Consider the following 21,561-nt stretch of genomic DNA (forward strand, 5'->3'; position numbering starts at 1 on the left):
CCCCCCCCGTCCCCCAGCAGCCAAAAGACCGATTGGCAGCCCCTGCTGGACGCCCTGCACCTGCGGTATGCTGCAGAAGGTTGGCACATCTACAGGCAGCAACGAAATCAGCTTACACCACCTGTCAAGCGTCCATGAACGTCTCTTGGACCCCGTCTGCAGCCTACCGCAGCTGCTTGAGGGCATCACCCTGGCCCTGGAAAAAGGCGTAGCTGAGCACAAAGTCAAGCACAAAGATAGTCACAAGCGAGATGACTACTGCACTGGTGGTGGACTCGCCCACGCCCTTGGCGCCACCTGACGTTGTGAAACCCCACGCACAGCTGATCTACGGAGTGGACGCGGGGGATGACACAACAGCAGGGTATGCATTTGAAGGTTTGTGTGGGTGAGTGTAAATCACATATCTGCAGGCCATCACGTGCAGGTGAAACAGAATTCAAACATGCAATGCGACCTGTACCTTATTCTAGTCCTGCGATCCCCGTTGTCTGTGCCGACGACGTGCACGTCGCATTTTTTGAATTGTAAAGTTGCAGCGCTGAAGGCAGTGTGAATGCCATTGCACAGCGTCTTGGACCCACTCACCACTGATATAGCGGTGCTGAAGGCCCAGGCCTTGATCATGGAGGTGATGACATCGTAGCCAGTGAGGGCGCGTCTCGCGCTGTCAAGGATCACGTTGGCCGGCACATTGTACACCAGGTCAGCCAGCAGCACACTCGCGCCAATGCCTGGGGTGATCGCAACGGGGGTCAGATTTATGTAAGGTTTTCCAGAGGGGCAATTAATGTTTGGCTACCTGGAGGACTGCACTGCGTGTCAGACACCAGGCTGGAGACGTGGCGCCCCTAAGAACCCGGCCGCAGCAGCCTCAAACCCCCGTTGGCAGGATGTCCGCTGGGCACGCAGCAGTAGGGCCTCACAACATGGCGTACGAGTCATACCACGCGCCACCAGGGGGACCTACCCATGCAAAAGCAGAGGACGTTAAGGATGGGTCCTGCCAGCATGGAGGCCAGGACCCGCGGCGTCACGAGGTAATCCACCGGATCAGTGGCCAGCACACGCAGGGAGTCCACCTGCTCTGAAACCTGGGCGCGAAGATGGTGCCGTAGGGTGGGGAAGTGGGCAGGGGTCTGCAGCAAACAACGATGACACGAACGCATGGTTTCACCACAATGAAGCAGGCACGGACGCCCTGAATGCTTTCAAGGCGCTGACGGCCCACCACCTCATGGCAGGAACTTGCCTGCATGGTGCCAAGCTCAGCAGCAAACGCGCTGCCGACGCGTCCCGCCAGGATGATAGAGGTCACCACAGGAGTCAGCTCTCTGGCAAGCGCCAGAGCCAGCACACCACCCACACTGCGCGTCAGCCCCAGCTTGGCAAACTCCCGCACAAACTGGACAAGAAGAGGGGCGCAAGCCAAGGTGCTCGTGAGCGTGTGCGTGTGCGGGTTTGTGTGTGATATTTGCTGAGCTCTGTTTTGGTGCAAGCATGTTCAAATGCTACACTGATGCAAGTTGCTGCGACCTGTTGTGTGTCGGACTGAGAGCCAAAGATTCAACCTGCCACTTCTCGGCATCACACCTGGATTGTGAAGACCATGCCCACAAACCCCGCAGTCAGGAGCGCCACGCCCAGCGACTTGGGCCCAACCAACACCAGCTGGTCACGGGTGTTGCGCAGGTGAATTTTGCCTGAGAATGTGTTAGGCAAGGGTCAGCGTTGCGGGCATCATCATCATCAGCAGCAGAACCTCTGAGAGTTGGGCCAGCTTGCCGCTGCAACATAACATCAAGTGGAGAAGCTGAGCTGCAGCTCAAATCATTTGTGCCTCCCCACAAAGCAGCCCGCGCAGCTTTCCCATACTGCGCGCCTGTGCGCGCACCCTTGAATATGCGTGCCATGACCTGGCCCCCCAGCACAAGGCATGCCACTGTGCGGAACAGCCATTTTGGTGCCTTGAAGCGGTCCAGGTATGACAGCGCCGTCGACCCTGAGACCTGCTCCAGCAGGTCTACAGTTGCTGGGACCAGGAAAGCGGGCCGGCAGCAGCAGAGACCAGCTGCTATCAGAATGCCACCAAAACAATGTGTTGGGCCATGCAAAGGCCAGAGCAGTAGCAAGTGCACATGTTCGGCACAGCGCATCTGGGTAAGCTCACCCATCATGTCAGGGCCACCCTTGGCCCCAGCTGCGCTGCCTGGCGTCAAACTGGGCCTGCTGCCACTGCTCGGGCCGCCGCCGATGTTGTCAGGGGCCGGTGAGCCCGCCGCTGCCATGCTGTCTGTGCAGACCACCATGCGATCCGCTGGCCTGCACTTCTGCTGTTGCGCCAACAAAGGCCCGCCAGGCGGGCGCCATCGCTGCTGCAGTGGCGGCGCATGCAGCCACTGGCCCTGATGTATGCAAGAAATGCGGTGCTGCTGAATGCCTGGCCGCATGGTGGCATCCATCCTGTCGCACGCGGCGTGCTTTGACAGCACAATAATCGTGCCGTGATCTCCCCCGCGCAACAACCAGGCGGGATCTGCTAATTCTGATGATACAGTCTGTATTAAGACGTGCTGCGACCAGTGTTAGGGCCCCTGAGTGATCTCTGCAACGTTCACATCAATCACTCAGATGCTGTCGTGGACAACGCTTTGAGGCCGGACGTATGTTGTTGCTGTGACGAGACAAGGTATAGGACTGTTGCGCATTGCGCTTTCGCGCTCTGGAAAGGTGCGGTGTCCCGCCGCTGCCTTGTGATGATGACTGGATTGATGAATGACAACCGCCAGGCGAATTAGCCTCGTTGCAAGCGACGCTATTGGTAGTGTACCCCCGCCGACATATGTCCAACCTGATACTGTTACCTATCTACATGATACCTCAGTACCGATAACAAGCAAGGCCCCGCCACCCCGACAGCAGTGACAGGACGGTACAGCAGTAACCGGCAAAGGAATGTAGGTGAGGGGTGGTTGCGTACGTATGAAAGCTGAATTTAAGTATATATTGAACACCTTAGAGTTGTAGTCGACCGTCACCCTCTCACCGGGTGCAATGGTACGTGTGCCGCCTGCCGCGCGCAAGCAGCAGAGTGCTCAAAGCGAGTGGGGTATCCCTGCCCGTAACCGTTCCAAACCGTGTAAACTCAAAATCAGTGCCCTAGACTGCTCGGATTTATTAATAATCCCCCCGGCAGACGGTGCAAAAGGTGCAGGTGCCTCTGGACGACTAAGTGCTCCTGCACGACCAAGTGAAGGGTCTCAGTGCGTGATCTACTTGTAACTCCTGGAAAGAGCGGAAGGGATCGAGAAGTCCCACCAGCACTTGCTTCAACAAATGTCCTGCCGTATTTGCTGCGGCCGACGCAGGGTCAGTTGGACCTTAACCGGAGCACTGTCAACCCCTTTGCAGATGTGAGAACCGCATCACTGTCAGCCTGGTTGAGCATGGTCTACCAGTGTGGTGCAGGTACCGTACCTGCACCTTGGGGCCCAAAATGTTCCCTGGGGCCGAAATTGATTCACGAGAGGTCCACAGGCATCTGATAAGCGGCAGGCTGCACACGTGCCAGCAAAGCGGGTGTCCTTGCCTCGACTTCCGATTCTTGTATTGAGTGCTGTGCTGGGCTATTTCAAGCTGTGTCTTGGGCATTGGCGCTGTAGGTGTTCCACCAAGCACAGCTTAAGCACATAGCAGGATCAGCACGCACGCATGTTGCAGGATCAGCATGCACCTGCAGCAAATGGTGCGACCACGCATGGCACCACCCATGAGTACTGCAAGCCGAAGGCGCGGCGCAACATGTGCATACAGGAGCAGCACACAGAACAAATAGCGACGCCCATGATGACCAGACACATGTGATGCGCCCTGTGGGAACTCAAGTTGGTGCCGCAGGCCAACTGCCTCATCCGCGCCCGGCGCCCCAATGGCTGGGAAGAAACAGCACACGCCTCCTGCTCTGTGCTTCACTACACAGGTAATACGTGCCCTGTGTTGTCGCCTAGCACACCTGCCTGCAGTCAACCAAGGCACACCAAGACCAATGTCTGCAGCTTACATCACAGTTGCAGCCACTGCTTAGCCCGCTCAGCTGAGTGCGCAAGCCAAGCAAAATCCTCCTCCGCACAGAACTGCTCGACCTGCCCACATCCAACAGGCGCCTCTGCCGCAGAGTTGAATTGCACCATGGCCGCAGCTGCACGTCCGTCCAACAGCCCTGCCACCACCCCTCGCCGGCGCTGCAGGGCCTCGTCAAAGCCCTCGAGAGCGCCCATCAGGGCTGCCCTGACTGCTGCAAACATCGCAGCACTGGTCGCCTCTGGCGCCAAGCCATGCTTGCTGGTGTGCTTGCTGTGGCCCGCTACAGAGGCGCCGGCCGCCTGGCGAGCTTCTGCGACCGTCACCGGAATGACCACCGCCAGGTTAAGCAGCTGCTCCTGTAAAGCCGCCTCAACCATGGACCTCTGGCAGGTGGGAATTTGTGCTGCCGCCGTAGCTACCTGCAAACGCTTGGCTAGCACGGCCGCCACCTGCCTGTTGGCTGTCCCTGACGCTATCACATTGACTGTGCTGGCAGTGGCGGCTGCAATCGCCACGGATGGGCGAGGCCCAGACATGGGCGAGGGGACGCGTTCGCCGTTCGTCACCAAGATGCCGCGGGGTGCTGCACCAGTTGAGGGCGCAGGGCTGCCGCCGCCGCTGAGCCCTGCACTAGGAGCTGTGATCAGCTGAAGTGGGCCAGTCCCGAGCGCATCAATGGCGTGAACGAGGTCAGCGATGGCAGCAATGGAGCCGTCCCACTGCGATGGATAGCTGGCCAGCAGCTGCTCTGCAGGGTCTGCCTCCTTACGTTTTGACGAACCACCTGTGGTAGTAGCGTTGCAGGTCAGCATGGGTTGAGGATGTCAGGTGAACACTGGGTGGTATCAGGGGCAGCGTTGCTGCAGAGCAGGTCATAAACAAAGGGTGGGGCTGTTTTGCAGACAACCTCACCTCTGTTGTTGGGCTTGGTCTCTGGCATCATGGGAGGTGTCAATGTCGCAAGTGACGCCCTATAGATCGCGTCCAGGCGGCGCTGTGTTTGGGGGCTGTAGTAGACAGGTGGATCCATGCCCACATTTGCAGCGGCAAAGCGCCTTGACTCCTGTTGTTCCTTGGCCTGCTGCTCCTGCTGGTCCCAACCAATTGCTGCAAGATTTGGGGGCCCCACACGGGGCCTTATGGGTAGATCTTGAACGATGTGCTCCAGGACTGCTGCCACCTGTTGTCCAGTGTTGCGCGACAACTAAATCAGGCGGTAGTGATGCAGGGGATGGATACCTTTTCAACGGCCCCTGCCACCCCGGCCTTGATGGCTGCCACAAGTGACTAAATGATATGCTGACACCCTGCCTGCCTCACCTGCCGGTCCCTCTCACGTCGCTGCATGCCGGCCTCAAGCTGCAGCTTCGCCAGTTCAGGCTGGCCCAGCTCTGGGGGCACCGCAAGACCCCGCAGCAGAACCTGCAGCAGGAGTTATGAAAGAACAGTTGCAAAGAATGGCCAGCCTGTATGTGCTGGCATTATGTTGGCGGTTGGCTGGGCGGTAGTGCTGCTTGGGGCTAACCTCAGAGCGTTGAGTGGTTGTAATGAGGTACCATGGCTGGCAAGTTCAATTCAGGCAAGCACGAGGGAGCTCACCTCCACTGGTGCGCCGGCTCGGTGATGCATGCCCATAGAAGGCAGCGGTGGGGTGGTGGCCATGCTCCAGGACTCGCTGAACACCCCAGGGTCAGGGCACCTGAAAGTGAACACAAATTCCCGCACTTCTCCTGGCAGGATGACACCCGCACGGTCTGAAAGGTAGAAACGCGCTTGCTGGAGAGACAGTTTGCAAGGAATGTCTGGGACTTCACCATCCTTGACATCTCCTTGACCCTCATCGCCGCCGCCGCCGCCACCGCTGCCGCCGCGCTCGCATGTGCTGCTGCTGGACGTGGCCCACCTGAAATAGACTGCAGAGGTGCCCGTGCTGGTGACTGTCAGCACTGCGGAGGCGCCGTCGTCCCCTGCCACGCCCATCATCACCAGCCGGTTGCTGCCAAACACAAGATGGGGCCCAGGCCGTTTCTGTAGCTGCTGCGCTGCGGCGCGTGCTGCTGTGCGCGCTTCACGCTCTGCCTCTGCTGCTTCTGCCTCTGCAAATGTTCTCTCGGCCTCAAGCTTCAAGGCCTGAGGGCATGCACGTCATGACAGTGGTGTGACTGCAAGACACAAGCTCGTTGTTTGAAAAATTAGGTTATAAACACCTTCGAAGATGCAAGCCCAGTTGCACACGCAACCCCTGCCCCCTTGTTGGCAGGCCCACCTGATACTCCTGAAAAACCTGGGGTTGGCGGCGCTGCAGCACCTGCTCAACGTCCTGAAGGCACACTGGAGCCTGACATGCGTCCCATGCGGCTGCCTCCGCACTCGTACCGCACACTGCCAGCAGCTCCGCTTGGGGGGCTGGAGCTTGACCGACCTGCTCAGCGTAGGTAGGGGCACAAGTGAGCTTTGAGCTGCCCATTCCCACCTCAGGAATGGCGCTCAGCAACTCCCCAAGTTGTGAAGTGTTTCACATTTTGCCCGCACCTGGAGCCGCTGCTGTGCTTCTGCCAGGCGCGCCTTCAAATAGGAGGAGTGCTCCCACATCTTTGATTGGCGGCAAGAGCTCGTCGTGCTGCTGCCGCTGCCGCCGCTGGTGGCTAGACTGGCTGCTGCCTTGCCAGCTGGGATGGAGGGTCGCAGTGCGGGCACTCGCACCGTGGTGAGTGGGTGCGATGCAGTGTCAATGCGCCTGACGCTGAGAAAGAGTCCTGAGAACATGTTTCCCACCTAGACGGCAGGGGGAGGCGCAGGGGCAGTGGCGCACCTCTATGAAGTTCGTTGCAAGATGGCATCACTCAGAGGACCGCAACGGGCAATGGTGAAACCTCCACCCTGCATTGGCATTCACAAGTGGCAAACCGTTGCTGGCCATTCCCAAGAACCTGGTGATCCGACCTGCACATAGCGCTCCCCGGCGTTGCGCAGCATCATGTTCCAGCCACATGCGTCCGTACCCAGCTGAGGCGCAGCCTGCTCGAGCAGCTGTAATTGCTCCTGCTTACGCCGCCATGCACCACTGGCTGCGCGGAGATCAGGGCAGTGTGATTACATATGTGACTGCATGTGCAAGCACACGCGGTTGATAGCCCGCATATACTTGCAAGTCATGAGCTGACACAGGAAGTTGGTCAGCAACAAAGCAGGCCCATCTTGACCCAGTCGAAAGGTTAACCCAGTCAGAAGGTATTCAAAAACCTCGCACGCATATACGTCACCTTGCGCCAGGGCCACATCCTCTGCGGACTTGCCAATTGTGGTGGCCAGCTGCTTTGCACAAGCTTCCCACTCTGCTTGCTGCGCATCCCACCGCGCCATCACCCTCGCATCATGACCCTGTGCAAGTGCAGCGCACGCAACCAGCAGCCGCGCCGTGAGCTTGGTGGTAGGCTGCAAACCAATACTGCGCTCCAAGTGCTCATTCAGAGTTACAGTGAATATTTCCTACAAGGTGACAAACTCAGCATCCACGCCCAGACAACTACGTACCCACCTCTGCCAGCTCGTCGTCGACAGTGCGCTTTGTCAACAGCTGCCCCACTGCAACTGCCGCCGCTGGTCGCTGCTCCGGCCGTAAGAGGCTGTTGCTGCTGACAGCCAGCTGTGTTGTGTCAGTCAAGCGCTTGGTGCGCGCGTGACTCAGTGTGCGCAGCACGTTTTCCCTGGATGCAAGAGTGGAACGAGCGTCTGCTCACGTGCGTCACAGCCTGCACGACTTTGACCTGTGCTCACTTGCCCAAAGTGCCATACATACAACCGACCTCGTAATTGATGCACATGCAGACAGCCCGTATCAGCCTACTCCAAGTGCGTATCTGTGCCTGCACTCACCTGTCATGTTGCAGCTCAACGCAGAGACGCAGCAGCAACGTGCCGCGCGGCCCCAGCAGGCGCGATGCGTCCCATACGGCCTGCGGGATGCTGCCAGGCTCCAGTAATCCCATCCTACCCCCGACATCCTCTGCGGGCTGGTCGCGCTGTTGCAGCTGAGTCCGCTGCAGCTGAAAGGCGGTTGCATCACCTAGGCAGACACTGGGCTGGAATGACTGCAACACAGTGCGCATGCCTGTGGCGGTGTTGGGCGCTGTGTTCACTTCGCCAGGCGTGTCAAGTGCTTCCTTCAATGATTCCCTCATCTGTGTCTGGCACGGAGCACATGAATACTCTACACGCCCCACGCAGTCGGTCAACAGCCAAAGCTCAAGTCGTGGCGTTTCGATGTCCCTTCTTGAATTTTTAATGAGTTATTCATCGATCCAATCTAAAAATGATCCAGACTAGATCGGTGAGGCTGCCCTTGGCACTGGCTTGAAAGAAGGTGCAGTGCTCAGCTGGAAAGACGCGAGGCTCGAGTCACTTATCATACATGTTCGGAAACCGGATTGAATTGTATGTATATACGCAAACAGCCTGTACCATCAACAACCTATGATTGTATTGCCACGCATCCCGATTTACAATTTGCGCGTAGCTGAACCTTGCGTTTTCCCGTCCCCGACTCCTTTGTAATTGATTTTGAAGAGCTTCAACAAGATATATGTCGCGATACAACCCCATCACGCACTATGGAGAGTTGGGGGCTCCTGAGGAGCAGCGCACCAAGGGCCTGAGGCTCTCGACGATATCGACGCACGGACACCTTGGAGGTGGTGCGTGCATCCCCACGGCAGCGGCGGACTTGTCCAAGAGCACAGCCTTCTTCAGAAGTGAGCCTCACATCTCCGCCAAGGTAGACCACCTCAGCGGCGGTGCCTGCGCACCTCGGGCTGGGACACAGGAGACGGCCAACCTGTCACCTGTTCGGGAGGTCGGGGTCAACCTGCGGGCATCGGTCGACCATCTTTCTGGTGCGCAAGCATGAAATTGCTGCAATTTTTTTGATTGTGGGCATGGTCTTGGAATTGCCACCGCTTGCCTTCGACCAGCAGTGTGCCTTGCAGTGTCAAGTGCCGTTGCACAGATGCCCGATGCTCAGAGGTGTTGATGTAGCCATTAAGCTCTTCCATTGGGCATGTCCCGCGCAGGCAGTGCATGTGCAGTACGTGATGTCGTGACGCAGGTAAGCACGCGGCCTGGGGTGAAGCAATGTGTCAACACAATGGATATGAGTCGTTATAAATCGCCCCAAATGGCTCATTGCGCCCCCAAGGATAGTCTTGCAATATTTTTTGGGTCAAGCTTGTATGGAACGTTAGGATTGAAAGCCCATCCTGGTGACTTGTTCTCGGTCTTTGTCCAATGTCACCCCAGGCCACAAAGGAGGTCGTTGCACCAACCATCGCGCGCGGCATGATTACCAAGCATACCAAGGATAAAATGGTAGGGAGCTAGTTCTTGGTTGTCAAAAAGGCGGCTTGGCCTGAACCCTCAATCATCATCCCCATCATGGGCGAATCCTCACCGTTGTGTGCCGTACACAACAAACGCAGGCAGCCAAGGAGATGCACGAAGCGATGTTCCAGAGCATTGTGTTCAAGAGGCACTGATGGTTCTAGGCCGCTACAGGCACAGAGATATATGAACAACATCGAGCGCTCTGGCCACTGTGTGCTTCGATCGCTGGCCGGCATGCCCTTTGTGCCTCGCCGCTGCATAATTTACCTGCAATGCAGCATACCATACGACTTATTTGTTTGCGCCCAGTAAATCATGTTGGTACAGCTCAACTCCACCGTACCATGCATGCAGTGACGATACGTGCGTTACCGTGAGGTGCCTGGAGTGGTCACCACCGCAGACACCGCCCATGGCAGATGAGGCAGGCAGCAGTATGCTCAAAAGCGATCAGGCTAACCCCGCCCGTACCCGTTCCACCGGATTCCCTCAATACACCATCACCTGGTACGCTACAAGATATGGTCGCTCGTGCTTCTGATGTTGGGAGCGCCGAACGGTGTCGGTATGATACCGTACAGTCATGCTTGCCTTGTCACCTGGTGACCCTCGCGCCCCTTGTTTTGATGATCTCGGGAGCAGCGATTCATATTGCTTTTTTGCTGATGTCTGTGCTCTCCATCAATTGACGCAGCCTATACAACACGGCCAGAGCAGCCCCAGAGCAGGCCAACCACCACTCGCGGGGGTCTTGCGACCATGGCGGTGCGCCCCCTGGGCTACGCTTGATCAATTAACTTTATGAGTTCCGCACGCTTGAGGGGCGGACGGCCTGATTTCAGAGTCCACGCGCAACGTGGCACTGCAGGAACAATGGCCCGCTTTCGAGGCAAAGATGAGGGCCAGGGGACTCAGCGAGGCCGCGATCGGCGCGTTCAAGGGGAACTTCGACCAACTGGTGGCTGGCGCGACTGGCATGGTGCGCGCCGCCGCTGCTCCAGCGGGCTGGCTGGTGATGCGCAAGCCCTGCGTTCCTAGAGCTGCGTGTCGTGAGCGCAAGAGGTGACACCCGCGTCTTACCGAGTGGCCAGGCACAAAACCCTGGCATATGTCCCTTTCCTCCAACAGGTTCCTGAGGAAGAGATTGAGGCGGTGACGGACCTCCCCGACCTGCGCAGCCTCGCCGGCACCAACGGTCACGTGCAGGTGCCACAGCTTTTTGCTTTGTGCCGTCTGTCTAAATGCAGGATTAACCTGGGCTTCGTCGTCAACACTGCCACCATTGAATAACCAGACTTTGATTTAAATTTTACACCGATTGCACCTTCTTTCCACCAGGCCCTGCTCAAGAAGACCGCGGTGCTCAAGCTCAATGGGGGCCTGGGCACCAGCATGGGCTTGGAGAAGGCCAAGAGCCTGCTGGAGGTGGGAGAGGAGTAGATGTAGCAGCAGGCTCGCGCAGAGACGCACTCGCGTTATGCAAGGCTCGTCTCAGCATGCAGAACAGCCACAGTAGCTGCAGGACTGCCCTGACACCTTATGCCGCAGCCAGCTGCACAGGTCTGGAATTGCATAAGGGGTTGCACTGTTCTCATGGCCCCAAACATCTTCCATATCGTCACTCCCACCGTTGCAGGTGAAGGACGGCAAGACGTTCCTGGACCTGATAGCTGAGCAGGTCAAGGTGATGCGCCAGCAGCATGGCAGCGACGTCAAGTTTGTCCTGATGAACAGCTTCTCCACAAGCGAGGACACAAGGGAGTTCCTGGCACGCGCTCACAAAGACCTTCTTCAGGTGATGCGGGTCCTAGCGGGGGCTGGTTGCAATTGTAGCAAGCATTCTGTCGCGCAATGCAGACAATGCGCCCTCCAGGCAGTGATGGCAACACGCTGTTCGCACTTGCTGTCATGTCGTTTTGCAGGTTTTTTTCCCCAACGTTTGCCCCTTGCTGGCCGGCACCTCTGATCCTCCTCCTCTTGTCCTCTTTTGCAACAGGAACCAGACATTGAGCTGCTGCAAAACATGTCGCCTAAGGTGGACGCGGCCTCCTTTGCACCTGCTAGCTACCCTCAGGACCCAGAAATGGAGTGGTGCGGTGACCGGGGAGACTCTACTTTGGCTGCTGGTGCTTCTCAATGGGTTGCAGCCAGGGATTGTGGTGGTTCTGAAAGCGCGCCCAACGGAGGGGGGAGCATAGATTGCCATGGGTTTGTTGTGCTCCTCCAAGCTTGCCCTGCTTCTGATGAAGGACAGTCTTGAAACCTGAGATGGGTATTGTGCCACTGGCGGCTGTGGTGCTCTTTGCTGCACATCCCGTGCAGGTGTCCCCCTGGCCACGGCGATATCTACCCCTCGCTGCTGGGCAGCGGCATGCTGGACTCTCTAGCCAGCCAGGGCATCAAGTACTTGTTTGTGAGCAACAGCGACAACCTGGGAGCCACCTTGGACCTGCAGCTGCTGCAGCACTTTGCCTCCTGTGAGGCAGCCTTCATGATGGAGGTCTGTGAGCGCACTGCAGCCGACAAGAAGGGTGGACATCTGGCGCGCAGGAAGGTGGATGGTGGGTGCCTCTTGGGGGGCTGGCGGGGGCGCGCGCTGTGGAAGCAGCAGCTGCGGCTGCGACGGGCAGTAGCAAGAGGTCTTTACGCATGGAGGTTGTCCACGAGAGGCGGTCTCGTCTCTGCCATGCAAATGCGTCCCTGGCTTGGTCAAGGATCTTGAGGTTCCCCTCTGACTTGTTGTTGGCGAAGTCGCAACCGCGGTAATACTCAAACCCTCCACCAGGCAAATTGATGCTGCGCGAGAGCGCCATGTGCCCCGACGCTGACAAGGCATCTTTTGAGGACATCAGCCGTCACAAGTACTTCAACACAAACAATCTTTGGGTCAATCTGCCTGCACTCAAGGTTGGTGCATTCCGTATGTGGATTGTTTTCAGCCGTGTGGGTTGGTCTGACGCTCTTGTTGTACTACTTGTTTCCGGAAGGGAATTGTAAGCAGGTAGCAGGCATAGGCGTGAATGGTCTCGCATTGTATAAGTTCAGTTTGAGGCTGTCGCCTCTTCCTTACCACCTGTTTCAGGCGACATTGGATGCCAACGGCGGCGTGCTGCCCCTGCCGCTGATCAAGAACAAGAAGACGGTCAACCCGCGTGACAGCTCCAGCGCGCCAGTGTTCCAGCTGGAGACGGCTATGGGCAGTGCCATTGAGTGCTTTGACAGCGCCACTGCGGTGGTGGTGCCGCGCTCGCGGTTTGCACCAGTCAAAACCACTGGGTATGCAGGGGGAGAGGACACTCGGGAAGTGGTTGGGTGGAGACATTGCTGACCTCTGCACGGCTGTGTTGAAGATCGATGGCCACCGGGTGGGGCTACCGCCTGCTTGATGCTGATGACGTGCCCACACTGCAAGCAACCAGCACAGTCAACATGGGCATGGATTTTGCAGCTGAAATGCCCCAAGATCATGTACCCAGTTGCACTGAGGCTGCTGGACCCTTCACCACCCCCTCCACAGCGACCTTTTCGTGCTGCGTTCGGATGTGTACATCATCACGCCTCAAGCGACGGTGGAAGCTGTCTCAGCTCACGTGAGCGTTTTTGGCTTGTGTGCCGTGAGGGCACCCAAAGTGGGTCCGCTGAGCTGTGAAGCAGAGTTTGACGCGGTGCCTTTGTAGTCGGGCAGTTGAGTTGGCTGCTGTCCAGCTGTCTCCTTCTTTCACCCCCCTGTCCCCACCCCAGGTCCCGCTGGTGAAGCTGGACGATGCCTACTACAAGCTGGTGGACAAGCTGGAGCGCCTCACAAAGGCCGCACCCAGCCTCAGGGCGTGCAAGAGCCTCACAGTCAAGGGGCCTGTGCGGTTCGGCGAGGGTGTTGTGATCAGGTAGGCCCTTGTGATGGGTTTGGGAAGTGCCAACGTGCAGCTGTAGGCCTGCCACTTTTCCAGACCAAATTCGTTGCCACACGCAGGCCAGAAGCCATGCACATTCATCATGTGGTCGTGTGCCTTCTCTCAAGACCACTCCCACTCGCTTTTAACGATGCCAGGGGTGACGTGACGCTCGAGTGCCCTGGACCTGAGCCCGTTTCCCTTTGCAACGTGACACTGGACAGTGGCAAGCACACTGTCAAGGAGCCGGAGGTACCCCGGGTATCGGACGGGGCTCCTGTGCCTGCGTTTGCCTAGAAAGCGTTTGTGAAGTACTTTGCAGGAGTCAGAAAGGTAGCTGGTTATACGTCTGTACTGCACCTCGTTTTTCGACGAAGGCGACATGATTGGAATGGTGGTGGCCTTTGTTTTGTGGCGGCGCTGTTTGTGGGTAGGAAAAAGACGGCTGCCCCACTACCCCCTTGGTCATATCTTGCACTTTGAGCTGTGTGCTTTCGCTTCCTGTATTGTGTGTGTGCATCTCAAGTCGCGCAGGGAGAAACCAGCTGCAAGCATGACTGTAATTGTGCAAAGTAGTGTGGTATTGGCTTGGAATGGACTGGGATGGGTCGCAAGAACTTCATTGCGGAGGGCTCTGTAGCCTAAAATGGTTCCCCAGGCCTGAACATGGAGCGTCATGCCCAGCACGGCAACCATGGCCTGCGCTTCTGCCAGAGAAAGGGTAGCCATTCAAGCACCACCACTACAAAATTTGGCAGCACGCTAAGTTGTTTGACTTTTCAGGTGTATTGCCGCGCGGCGTCGCTACGGTATCAGATAGGGTGGAATGGGAAGGAATCCTGTGACAGCGCTGACGCATGCAGCAGTGAGGCTGCAGGCTGAACACTTAAGTCATTGCCGGCGCTAGACAACTCAGCTTTGGTGGCGCCCAAGGTATGATGACCTTGCGCCCGCAATCCTGCATGTTGATTCGCACTTGTTTTCCACAGGCAGTGGTCATGTCCACAAAGTCACCCAGACACTCTGCCACAGTTGGTTTCAAGCTGACGCCATCAGTCGCCCCCTTAGAAAGCAAGCAGCCAAGTCAAGCGAACAGCAGCTGATTCCGGTCTTTAGGTCTCTTTACAGTGCGGTCTGTGAGTATCACGAACACGCAAACAGGTCTCTTTCCGCCACTCAGAGCACACACAGGCCTCGCCGAGGCGGCATGGCTGCGCCCCAGCTCAACGCCGCGGCCGTCGCAAACTTAGCAAAGGTAGTGGACCTACTCTCTGATCGGTGCCGCTGCCCTCCGCTGCACGCTGCAGCCAGATCACACAGCGCCGATCGCCACTCTGTTTTGTCTCGCACCGTCTCACAGGTGTTGATAGGAGGCAGCGCAGCAGTCTATGGCATTTCCAACAGCCTTTTCAACGTGGAGGGCGGCCACCGGGCAATCGTGTTCAATCGCCTCGTCGGCATCAAGGAGTCGGTGCGCACGGGTCGCGTTGTATAATAATGATTTCAGCGGCCATCCTACAAAGGGCCGAGCCCCTGGCGCGTGTGCTGTGGTAGCAGTGGCAGTGGCAGTGCCGCTGTGTGCCGCTGCTGCTGCTGGTGGTGGTGGAGATGGTGCTGCTGTTGCCACTTATGCCGCTGCTGCTGCTGCTGCTGCTGCTGCTGCTGCTGTGTGCGCTTTGCTCGCTCATGCTTCCCATGCTGCTTGACTTGCACCGTCATGCATGGTCTTCCACACCTTCACTCCTGCTTCACGGCTCACCCGCATTCCCGCTGCATGGCTTTTTGGACGACTTCACAGGTCTACCAAGAGGGGACACACCTGATGGTTCCATGGTTTGATCGGCCAATCATTTACGATGTGCGGGCGCGCCCCAGCCTCATCTCCAGCACCAGCGGCAGTCGCGATCTGCAGATGGTGCGCTGATTGGACGGATGGCTTGTTGAGGGCCACACAGAGCACGAGCGGCGACACGAACTGGTTGTGTAGTGGTGCTGGCCGTGAAGGGTGCAGGCTATTCTTAGTTTCCAATGTCCCGGCATGTCGTGCATCGCACCACAGGTCAACATCGGGCTGCGTGTGCTGACTCGGCCAAACCCAGACAAGCTGCCGGACCTCTACAGGCGAGTTGCAACAAGGGACGGTGGTGCAGTGGGCTGCGAGCATCAGCGGCAGACAGGTCCCGGCGGCTACGGCTGCCTGGCAGGGCCTGTCGCCACTTTAATGCATAGCATGTGCTCGTCTGCACATCAGCTGTCTTGGCTGTAGAGCAGCTCTTGCAAATCATCTACTGCTTGTCCCCTCTACCATCAAGCGCACGCACCAGTGCAGGCCGTGGGCACCCGCACCTTATTTTACTGCCCCCCATTCTTCGCCGTGCCAACCCGCTTCCAGGACCCTGGGAACCGATTATGCAGAGCGTGTCCTGCCGTCAATAATTCAAGAGACACTGAAGAGCGTGGTGGCGCAGTACAACGCAGCACAGCTGCTGACGATGCGTGAGGTGGTAAGCAAGGACATCCGCCGCATCCTGGGAGAGCGTGCGCGCTACTTTGGCATCATTCTGGAGGACGTCTCCATAACTGCGCTCACGTTCAGCAAGGAGTACACCGCGGCCGTGGAAGCCAAGCAGGTGGCGCAGCAGGAGGCGGAGCGCGCCAAGTTCATCGTCGACAAGGCGCTGCAGGACAAGCAAAGCGCAATTGTGCGCGCACAGGGAGAGGCGCAGAGCGCTCGCCTCATTGGCCAGGCCATCCAGCAGAACCCCGCCTTCATTGCTCTCCGCAAGATTGAGGTTAGCAGGGGTTTGGTGTGGCCGGGCTGAGCCTGAGGCTGGGGTGTCAACCCATTGATGGACGTTTTTGAGGGGGATTACAGTTGTGCTGCGGTCACGTTCCTGCGGACGGCAGCCTCTCCAGGGCGGAGACCTGTCCACTTGGGCTGGCTGTGCAGCATCGCCCTGGCACCCCCCCGCGCCTCAACGCCCCCTTCACCCTCTCTCCGCACCAACCAGGCGGCGCGCGACATCGCCGGGACCATCGCCAGCAGCGCCAACCGTGTGTTCCTGAATGCGGAGAGCTTGATGCTCAATATAGCGGACATCCAGACCAACATCACCAAGAAACCCTGAGAGTCCGCTAGCTTCTGCCCTGTGTTGTTGCGCGAGTGGTGGCTGCCTGGTTGCACTTAGCGAGCTGCAGATGAGTGTTCTTGGGATTGGTAAAGGCATGCAATTGTAATGTTCCTATATTTTTCACACAACATGATGCTTAGACACATGTGGGGGCCTGTGGCGACCGCTTGTTGTGTGATCCCACGTGACGGCGGGACGTGGGGCGCGGAGGCCGCTCGCAGGGGACCTGAACGTCGCAGAGCCACATATGATAATTCTTGCTTCATCCCTCACACATAGTCGGCCTGGCTGCCTGGCGCAAGCGGAGCGGCTTGGCCAAAGCCACAACGAAAGGCCACAACTGCCCAGTGCCAGTGCCAGCAATGCCTGGCACTGCTGCATAGTGCCGGGCTTCCTGGGATGGAGTTGCTGCTCGGGGCAACAGCTTGAAGTGACGATAATGCTATACAGTATGTCCCAATAGTTTCGACAACGCGCACTCTAGGCGTGCCAGGTCGTACCATACCTCCCGCTTGCCTGCATATGTGCATCACGGCTAACCAACCCCGTCGTAAATTATATCCTTTGTTGATAATCCCGGCTGGTATAGCTGCAGCTTTCATCCAGATCTGAGGGGACAGCCTTCTATCACTACAGTAGCAGAGGGCGCGAATGTCAGCCAGTGCGACTGTACCCACACCTGTTGCATGTCAGGGCGATGGAGCCGCGGCCGCTGAGCCAGCGGAGTTGGAGCGTGCACACAAGCGGCCCAGAACCAGCGCAGGCGGCGGCAATGGGAGCGATGCCCACAACAGCTCGTGCAATGGGGAGGACGACCTGCATGGCTCGCCAATCAGGCGGCAGCATGGCAGCCACGGGCACCTGCGATGGCGTCACGCCGTCGATGAGCCTGAGGAGGGTGCCAGCCCTGTTGACGGGAAAGGTGGCGCCAGCGGCGATGCTGGCGCCAGTGACTTTTGCCAGGGCGGCCGGTGCAGCAGCGGGGCGCTCGCAGCCAGCCCGCAAGCTGCAGCAGCAACGGAGGCTGACACGGGTGGAGGCGACAAAGAGCCCTTCACGGGCAAGCCTGGCAGCGATGCGCGGCCTAGCAAACTGAAGGTGGGCCATGGCAGTGCGCTAACCATGGCACCGCTGTCACTTGGTGCCCTGCGCAGTCCCATGGCTTAACCTTTGCTTTGCTTTATTTTTGTGTGGACACCCCTCTTTCAGGCCCAGCTCAGCTTTGCGTACGAGGTGGAGGGAGAGGAGGAGGGTCGGGCAGCGGACGGCGACAGCGGTGGCAAAGGTGGGGGGCTGCGTGCAGCGACAGCCATTCGTTTCAAGCAAGAGAAGCGTATGGCCAGGCAGCATCAGCAACAGCAGCAACAACAGCAGCAGCAGCAGCAGCACGTCCACCTTTTCAATGCCCATCGCAGCAATGCTGGCAGCATTGGCGAAGACGGCCACCTGGATGCCAGCGAGCAGGGCGCCCTGCGCAACGGCCGCAGTGCTCTTGCGCTGGTGGACGATGATGGCGACGAAGGCAATGGCACGCTGCGCCTCGGCGCACGCACAGCTGCGCATTCGCTGGGCCGAATCCATTTCGGCGCTGCGCAGGCGCGGGGCATGCGGCCTTACATGGAGGACCGCCACTGCGTGGTGGCCGCGATGCAGCTGCTGTCGAGCGCCCAGGGCGGTGGCGCGCAGGCTGGGGCGCCGCTGCCATCTGACGGTGTTCCTCGCAGCTACGCAGCCATCTTTGACGGTGGGCCTCACACGAGGGCACGCGTTAGCACAGGAATTGCGCTGCAATCACCATTGGTGCGAGCGCTCGGCAGCGTGCGAGCCTTGCAGTAGTCTACTTGGGCTGTATCCGGCCCGATGCCACTCAGCCTTCCATCCTATCGCTTGCAGGACACAACGGTGCTGGTGCTGCTGACCTGGCGGCTGCACGCCTGCATGTACTGCTGGCAGCTCACCCAGCGCTTCGCATGCACACGGGCGAGCTGGGCCCCCCGGCAGTTGCGCGTGCAGAGGAGGTCGCGATCGCAGGCGCGCTGCGGTCAGCGTTCGGGCAGGTGGACGAGGCCACGCTGGCGGTGTCGAGGCGGGAGGGCGTGCGCGATGGCGCGACAGCCCTGGTGGTCCTGCGGCTAGGGCAGGTACAGGCAGGGGTGTGAGGATGGGACGGGGGTTGCGTGCCAGCCCTCCTATTTTTCTATTGTCCAACAATGCAGCTTTGGGGCGACCATGAATAAGTGCAGTGTGGTGCTTTTGACCTGGAACCGCCCATGCCCCCTCAAACATATCCCAGGTGCTGTACGCGGCACACGCGGGCGACAGCAGAGCAGTGATGGTGGGTTCCTCTTTGTTCTATTCCGTCGTCTTGCAGGCCAGCTGGACGTGCAGCAGGCGCAATGGCTGGAGTACAACACCATGGGCCAAGACTGGCTGGGTATCAGAGCGGGCAGCGCTTTGTGGTGCGACTTAGCACCGCGACTCTTGTCTTAAACCCGTCTCTGAGACCCGCCGCCCTTTGTCCCCTTGAACCTGCACCGCAGTGCCGTGACGGAGCTGCCCTACGCCTGACGGAAGATCACAAACCGCACCTGCCGCGGGAGCGCGCGCGCATCGAGGACGCAGGTGGCCGCGTCGACTTCCAGCGCTGCTGGCGCGTTGTGGTGGAGCCTCGCGATGGGCGGCCGGGTAGCGGCCTTGCCGTCTCCAGGTGTGTGCTAATGGGCTTGCGAGGGCACGCGAGCATTGCCAGCGACATGGCATGATTGTTTGCAACCTTGTGGTTGTGAGGCCCACCCGATGCCCAAGGGCTGCTGCTTTCTGCTGGCCCTGCAGGTCCCTGGGCGACCTGGACTTCAAGGAACCCCACAAGTGAGCAAGCCTTGCCCCCCTCAGCACGTGGACAATAATGCAGCAGTACAATGCCATGCGTGGCGCTTTGCACAGTTTTTCAAGTCACATCTCACCGCCCTTTGAAGAGTGTTTTCCCCTTCGTGCACAGTGCCCTATCTGACTTTGCCTGCTGCGCACGCAGGTACGTCGAATGTGAGCCTGATGTGCTGCGAGTGGCCATGCGGCCGCTGCAGGCATCTGGCTGTGGCGATGCATTCATAATTCTGGGCAGCGATGGGCTGTGGGACGTGCTCAGCGACGAGGACGCTGTGCACTGTGCCAAGCGCGCGTTTCAGGTGGGTGGACTCGTATTGGGCGACATGCCCGGGCAACGCTGCTGGCATTGGGGCGGGGCAGAAACAGTGTCATGTAGCTGGCTTTATGATGCATGGGATCACAGCAATGACCCCGTTGTTGTGTTTGCTGGACATGCACACCATGCACGGAGCATAAGTCTGCGAACCATGCTGATATTTGCATCTCCATCACTCCGCATCCTTATTGCAACACCAGGCGTCTAGGAGTGGAGAGGGCAAAGTTGCGGATGGCGATGCAGAGGCCAAGGCAGCGGCGGACGCGCTGCTAGAGGAAAGCTTGCGGCGTGGCACTGCTGACAATGTGACAGTTGTAGTCATGCTGCTAGCCTGGGCTTAGCTGGTGTTGCTGCATGTACGTAGGGCATCGTGACCTTTGCTGTGCTGTGTAACACAAGCAGCGTTGCACACTCACGCGGTCACCACACTGCATCACAACATTCAGGCCCGCAGAGCTATGGAGCATGGCCCCGGAGGACTAGGAAAACAGCACAAACGCACACTGTCAGGAGTGACATAGGGGGACTGGCCCCCTCCCCATCACTTTGGTGGGGGGTGGCGCGGCGGCCTCGGCCCCCGCAAGCCGGCCCCCTCTTCCCAAATTTACGCGGGCGTTACAGCCTGCGTAGCCTCTCTCTCTCTTTCTCTCTCTCTCTCTCTCTCTCTCTCTCTCTCTCTCTCTCTCTCTCTCTCTCTTACAAGCAGCGTTGAAATGGTCCCTCACACAAAATATACGTGTTGCGCATCGACTGTTCTCCACTGTGTGCAAGCTGATCTTAACAACATAACACAGCACAGGAAGTTGTCCAATAGAACCAGGACTTTTGTTGCGCCCGTCTAGCGCGGCCCCTGTCATGCCATACAGTGACGCACGCCCCAAAGCGGTTCACAGCGCACGCGCTTTGCTTGGCCTTTGGGCATGCCCTTGCAGACCAGCAGGCAGTGCCCTTTGGCATCTCGCTTCCGTGGCTTTTGCGCCGCGCTTGCATTGATGCAGGCGGTTCTCCATAGACTCCTGCCTATATGCAGGCTTCTCCTGGCCCCTTTGGGCCACGTCGGGATGCTCATGTGTAAGCAGGGTCCGCCAGATCTTGTTCATGGACAGAGCAGCCTGTGCGTCGTATATGAAGCCCATTGGCACAGCCCGAGTGTCAGCCTTCCCAGATGCAGTGTAGCTGGTGTGGAGCAGCCTTAGAGATGGTTTCGGAACCCATGGGGCGCTGATCGTCGGCAGCCCTAGCTCCTGCTCCGTTTTGGGACTATGCCCGGCGCTCATTTTGTGGCCCGGGGGCCCCTCAACACGTCCTACTCCCAACCCCACCCTTGGCTCCAGCTGTATGCGCCACTATTTGGCATGCGCCAGCGTATTGCACGACACCCCCTTGGCAGCGGTTGCCCTGCTCAGGCTGCACAGCATGCACGGGTGCTGCCAACCATCTCGGTCGGCCGACACAGGGCGCAAACAGGCCACCAGCATGCATTCGGTGCACGCCAACACTTGGGGTACTTCAGCTCTCCTCCATTTGCCGGCACCCCGTGCGTCCCCCCGCCAGTGACCTGCTTGCAACCCGCCTCGGCCAACTCAGCCGGTTTCTAATCAGGCTCAAGCTTTGGGTGTGCGCTTCAAGTGACCTGCAGGGCCACCATGTTCAGGGTTTAGGGTTTGGGTACGAACCCGTGTGTGATCGGACAGCGATAGATAGATAGATAAGTTACTCATACCATAGCATCACTGCCATCGGCCTCGCGCTCATTAGAGCGGACCTCCTCATTCCTAACCTTCCAACGGATCTGCCAGCAAGCATACACATAAGGGGCAACAATATCAGCAAGCACAGAGCCACCAAGGAAATCAAAATCAAGCAACTTGTAAGC

At 58.5% G+C, this 21,561-nt stretch overlaps 4 protein-coding genes across 4 annotated transcripts; 3 read left to right on the forward strand and 1 right to left on the reverse strand.

Moving 5' to 3' along the window:
• Positions 1–163: 163 nt before the first annotated feature.
• MNEG_0126 (hypothetical protein) lies at positions 164–2,288 on the reverse strand (the record flags this gene model as incomplete). The annotated part of the gene is made up of 7 exons (XM_014051401.1): positions 164–328; positions 589–734; positions 971–1,094; positions 1,232–1,405; positions 1,594–1,703; positions 1,895–2,032; positions 2,171–2,288. 7 exons carry the CDS (start codon positions 2,286–2,288, stop codon positions 164–166), a joined length of 975 nt encoding a protein of 324 aa, XP_013906855.1.
• An 8,069-nt stretch (positions 2,289–10,357) lies between these two features.
• MNEG_0127 (UTP--glucose-1-phosphateuridylyltransferase) lies at positions 10,358–13,649 on the forward strand (the record flags this gene model as incomplete). The annotated part of the gene is made up of 11 exons (XM_014051402.1): positions 10,358–10,441; positions 10,591–10,668; positions 10,801–10,887; positions 11,099–11,257; positions 11,459–11,550; positions 11,785–12,023; positions 12,248–12,369; positions 12,545–12,714; positions 12,980–13,052; positions 13,204–13,346; positions 13,577–13,649. The coding sequence occupies 11 exons, from the start codon at positions 10,358–10,360 to the stop codon at positions 13,647–13,649; spliced, it is 1,320 nt and encodes a 439-aa protein (XP_013906856.1).
• A 2,195-nt stretch (positions 13,650–15,844) lies between these two features.
• Positions 15,845–16,480, forward strand: MNEG_0128 (Prohibitin-2; the record flags this gene model as incomplete). The annotated part of the gene is made up of 2 exons (XM_014051403.1): positions 15,845–16,144; positions 16,364–16,480. 2 exons carry the CDS (start codon positions 15,845–15,847, stop codon positions 16,478–16,480), a joined length of 417 nt encoding a protein of 138 aa, XP_013906857.1.
• Positions 16,481–17,818: 1,338 nt separating this feature from the next.
• MNEG_0129 (hypothetical protein) lies at positions 17,819–20,026 on the forward strand (the record flags this gene model as incomplete). The annotated part of the gene is made up of 7 exons (XM_014051404.1): positions 17,819–18,227; positions 18,377–18,624; positions 18,777–18,818; positions 19,024–19,190; positions 19,316–19,351; positions 19,515–19,668; positions 19,886–20,026. The coding sequence occupies 7 exons, from the start codon at positions 17,819–17,821 to the stop codon at positions 20,024–20,026; spliced, it is 1,197 nt and encodes a 398-aa protein (XP_013906858.1).
• Positions 20,027–21,561: the final 1,535 nt, after the last annotated feature.

This window comes from Monoraphidium neglectum (assembly GCF_000611645.1).
Source record: "Monoraphidium neglectum strain SAG 48.87 unplaced genomic scaffold scaffold00008, whole genome shotgun sequence".
Taxonomy (NCBI): Eukaryota; Viridiplantae; Chlorophyta; class Chlorophyceae; order Sphaeropleales; family Selenastraceae; genus Monoraphidium; species Monoraphidium neglectum.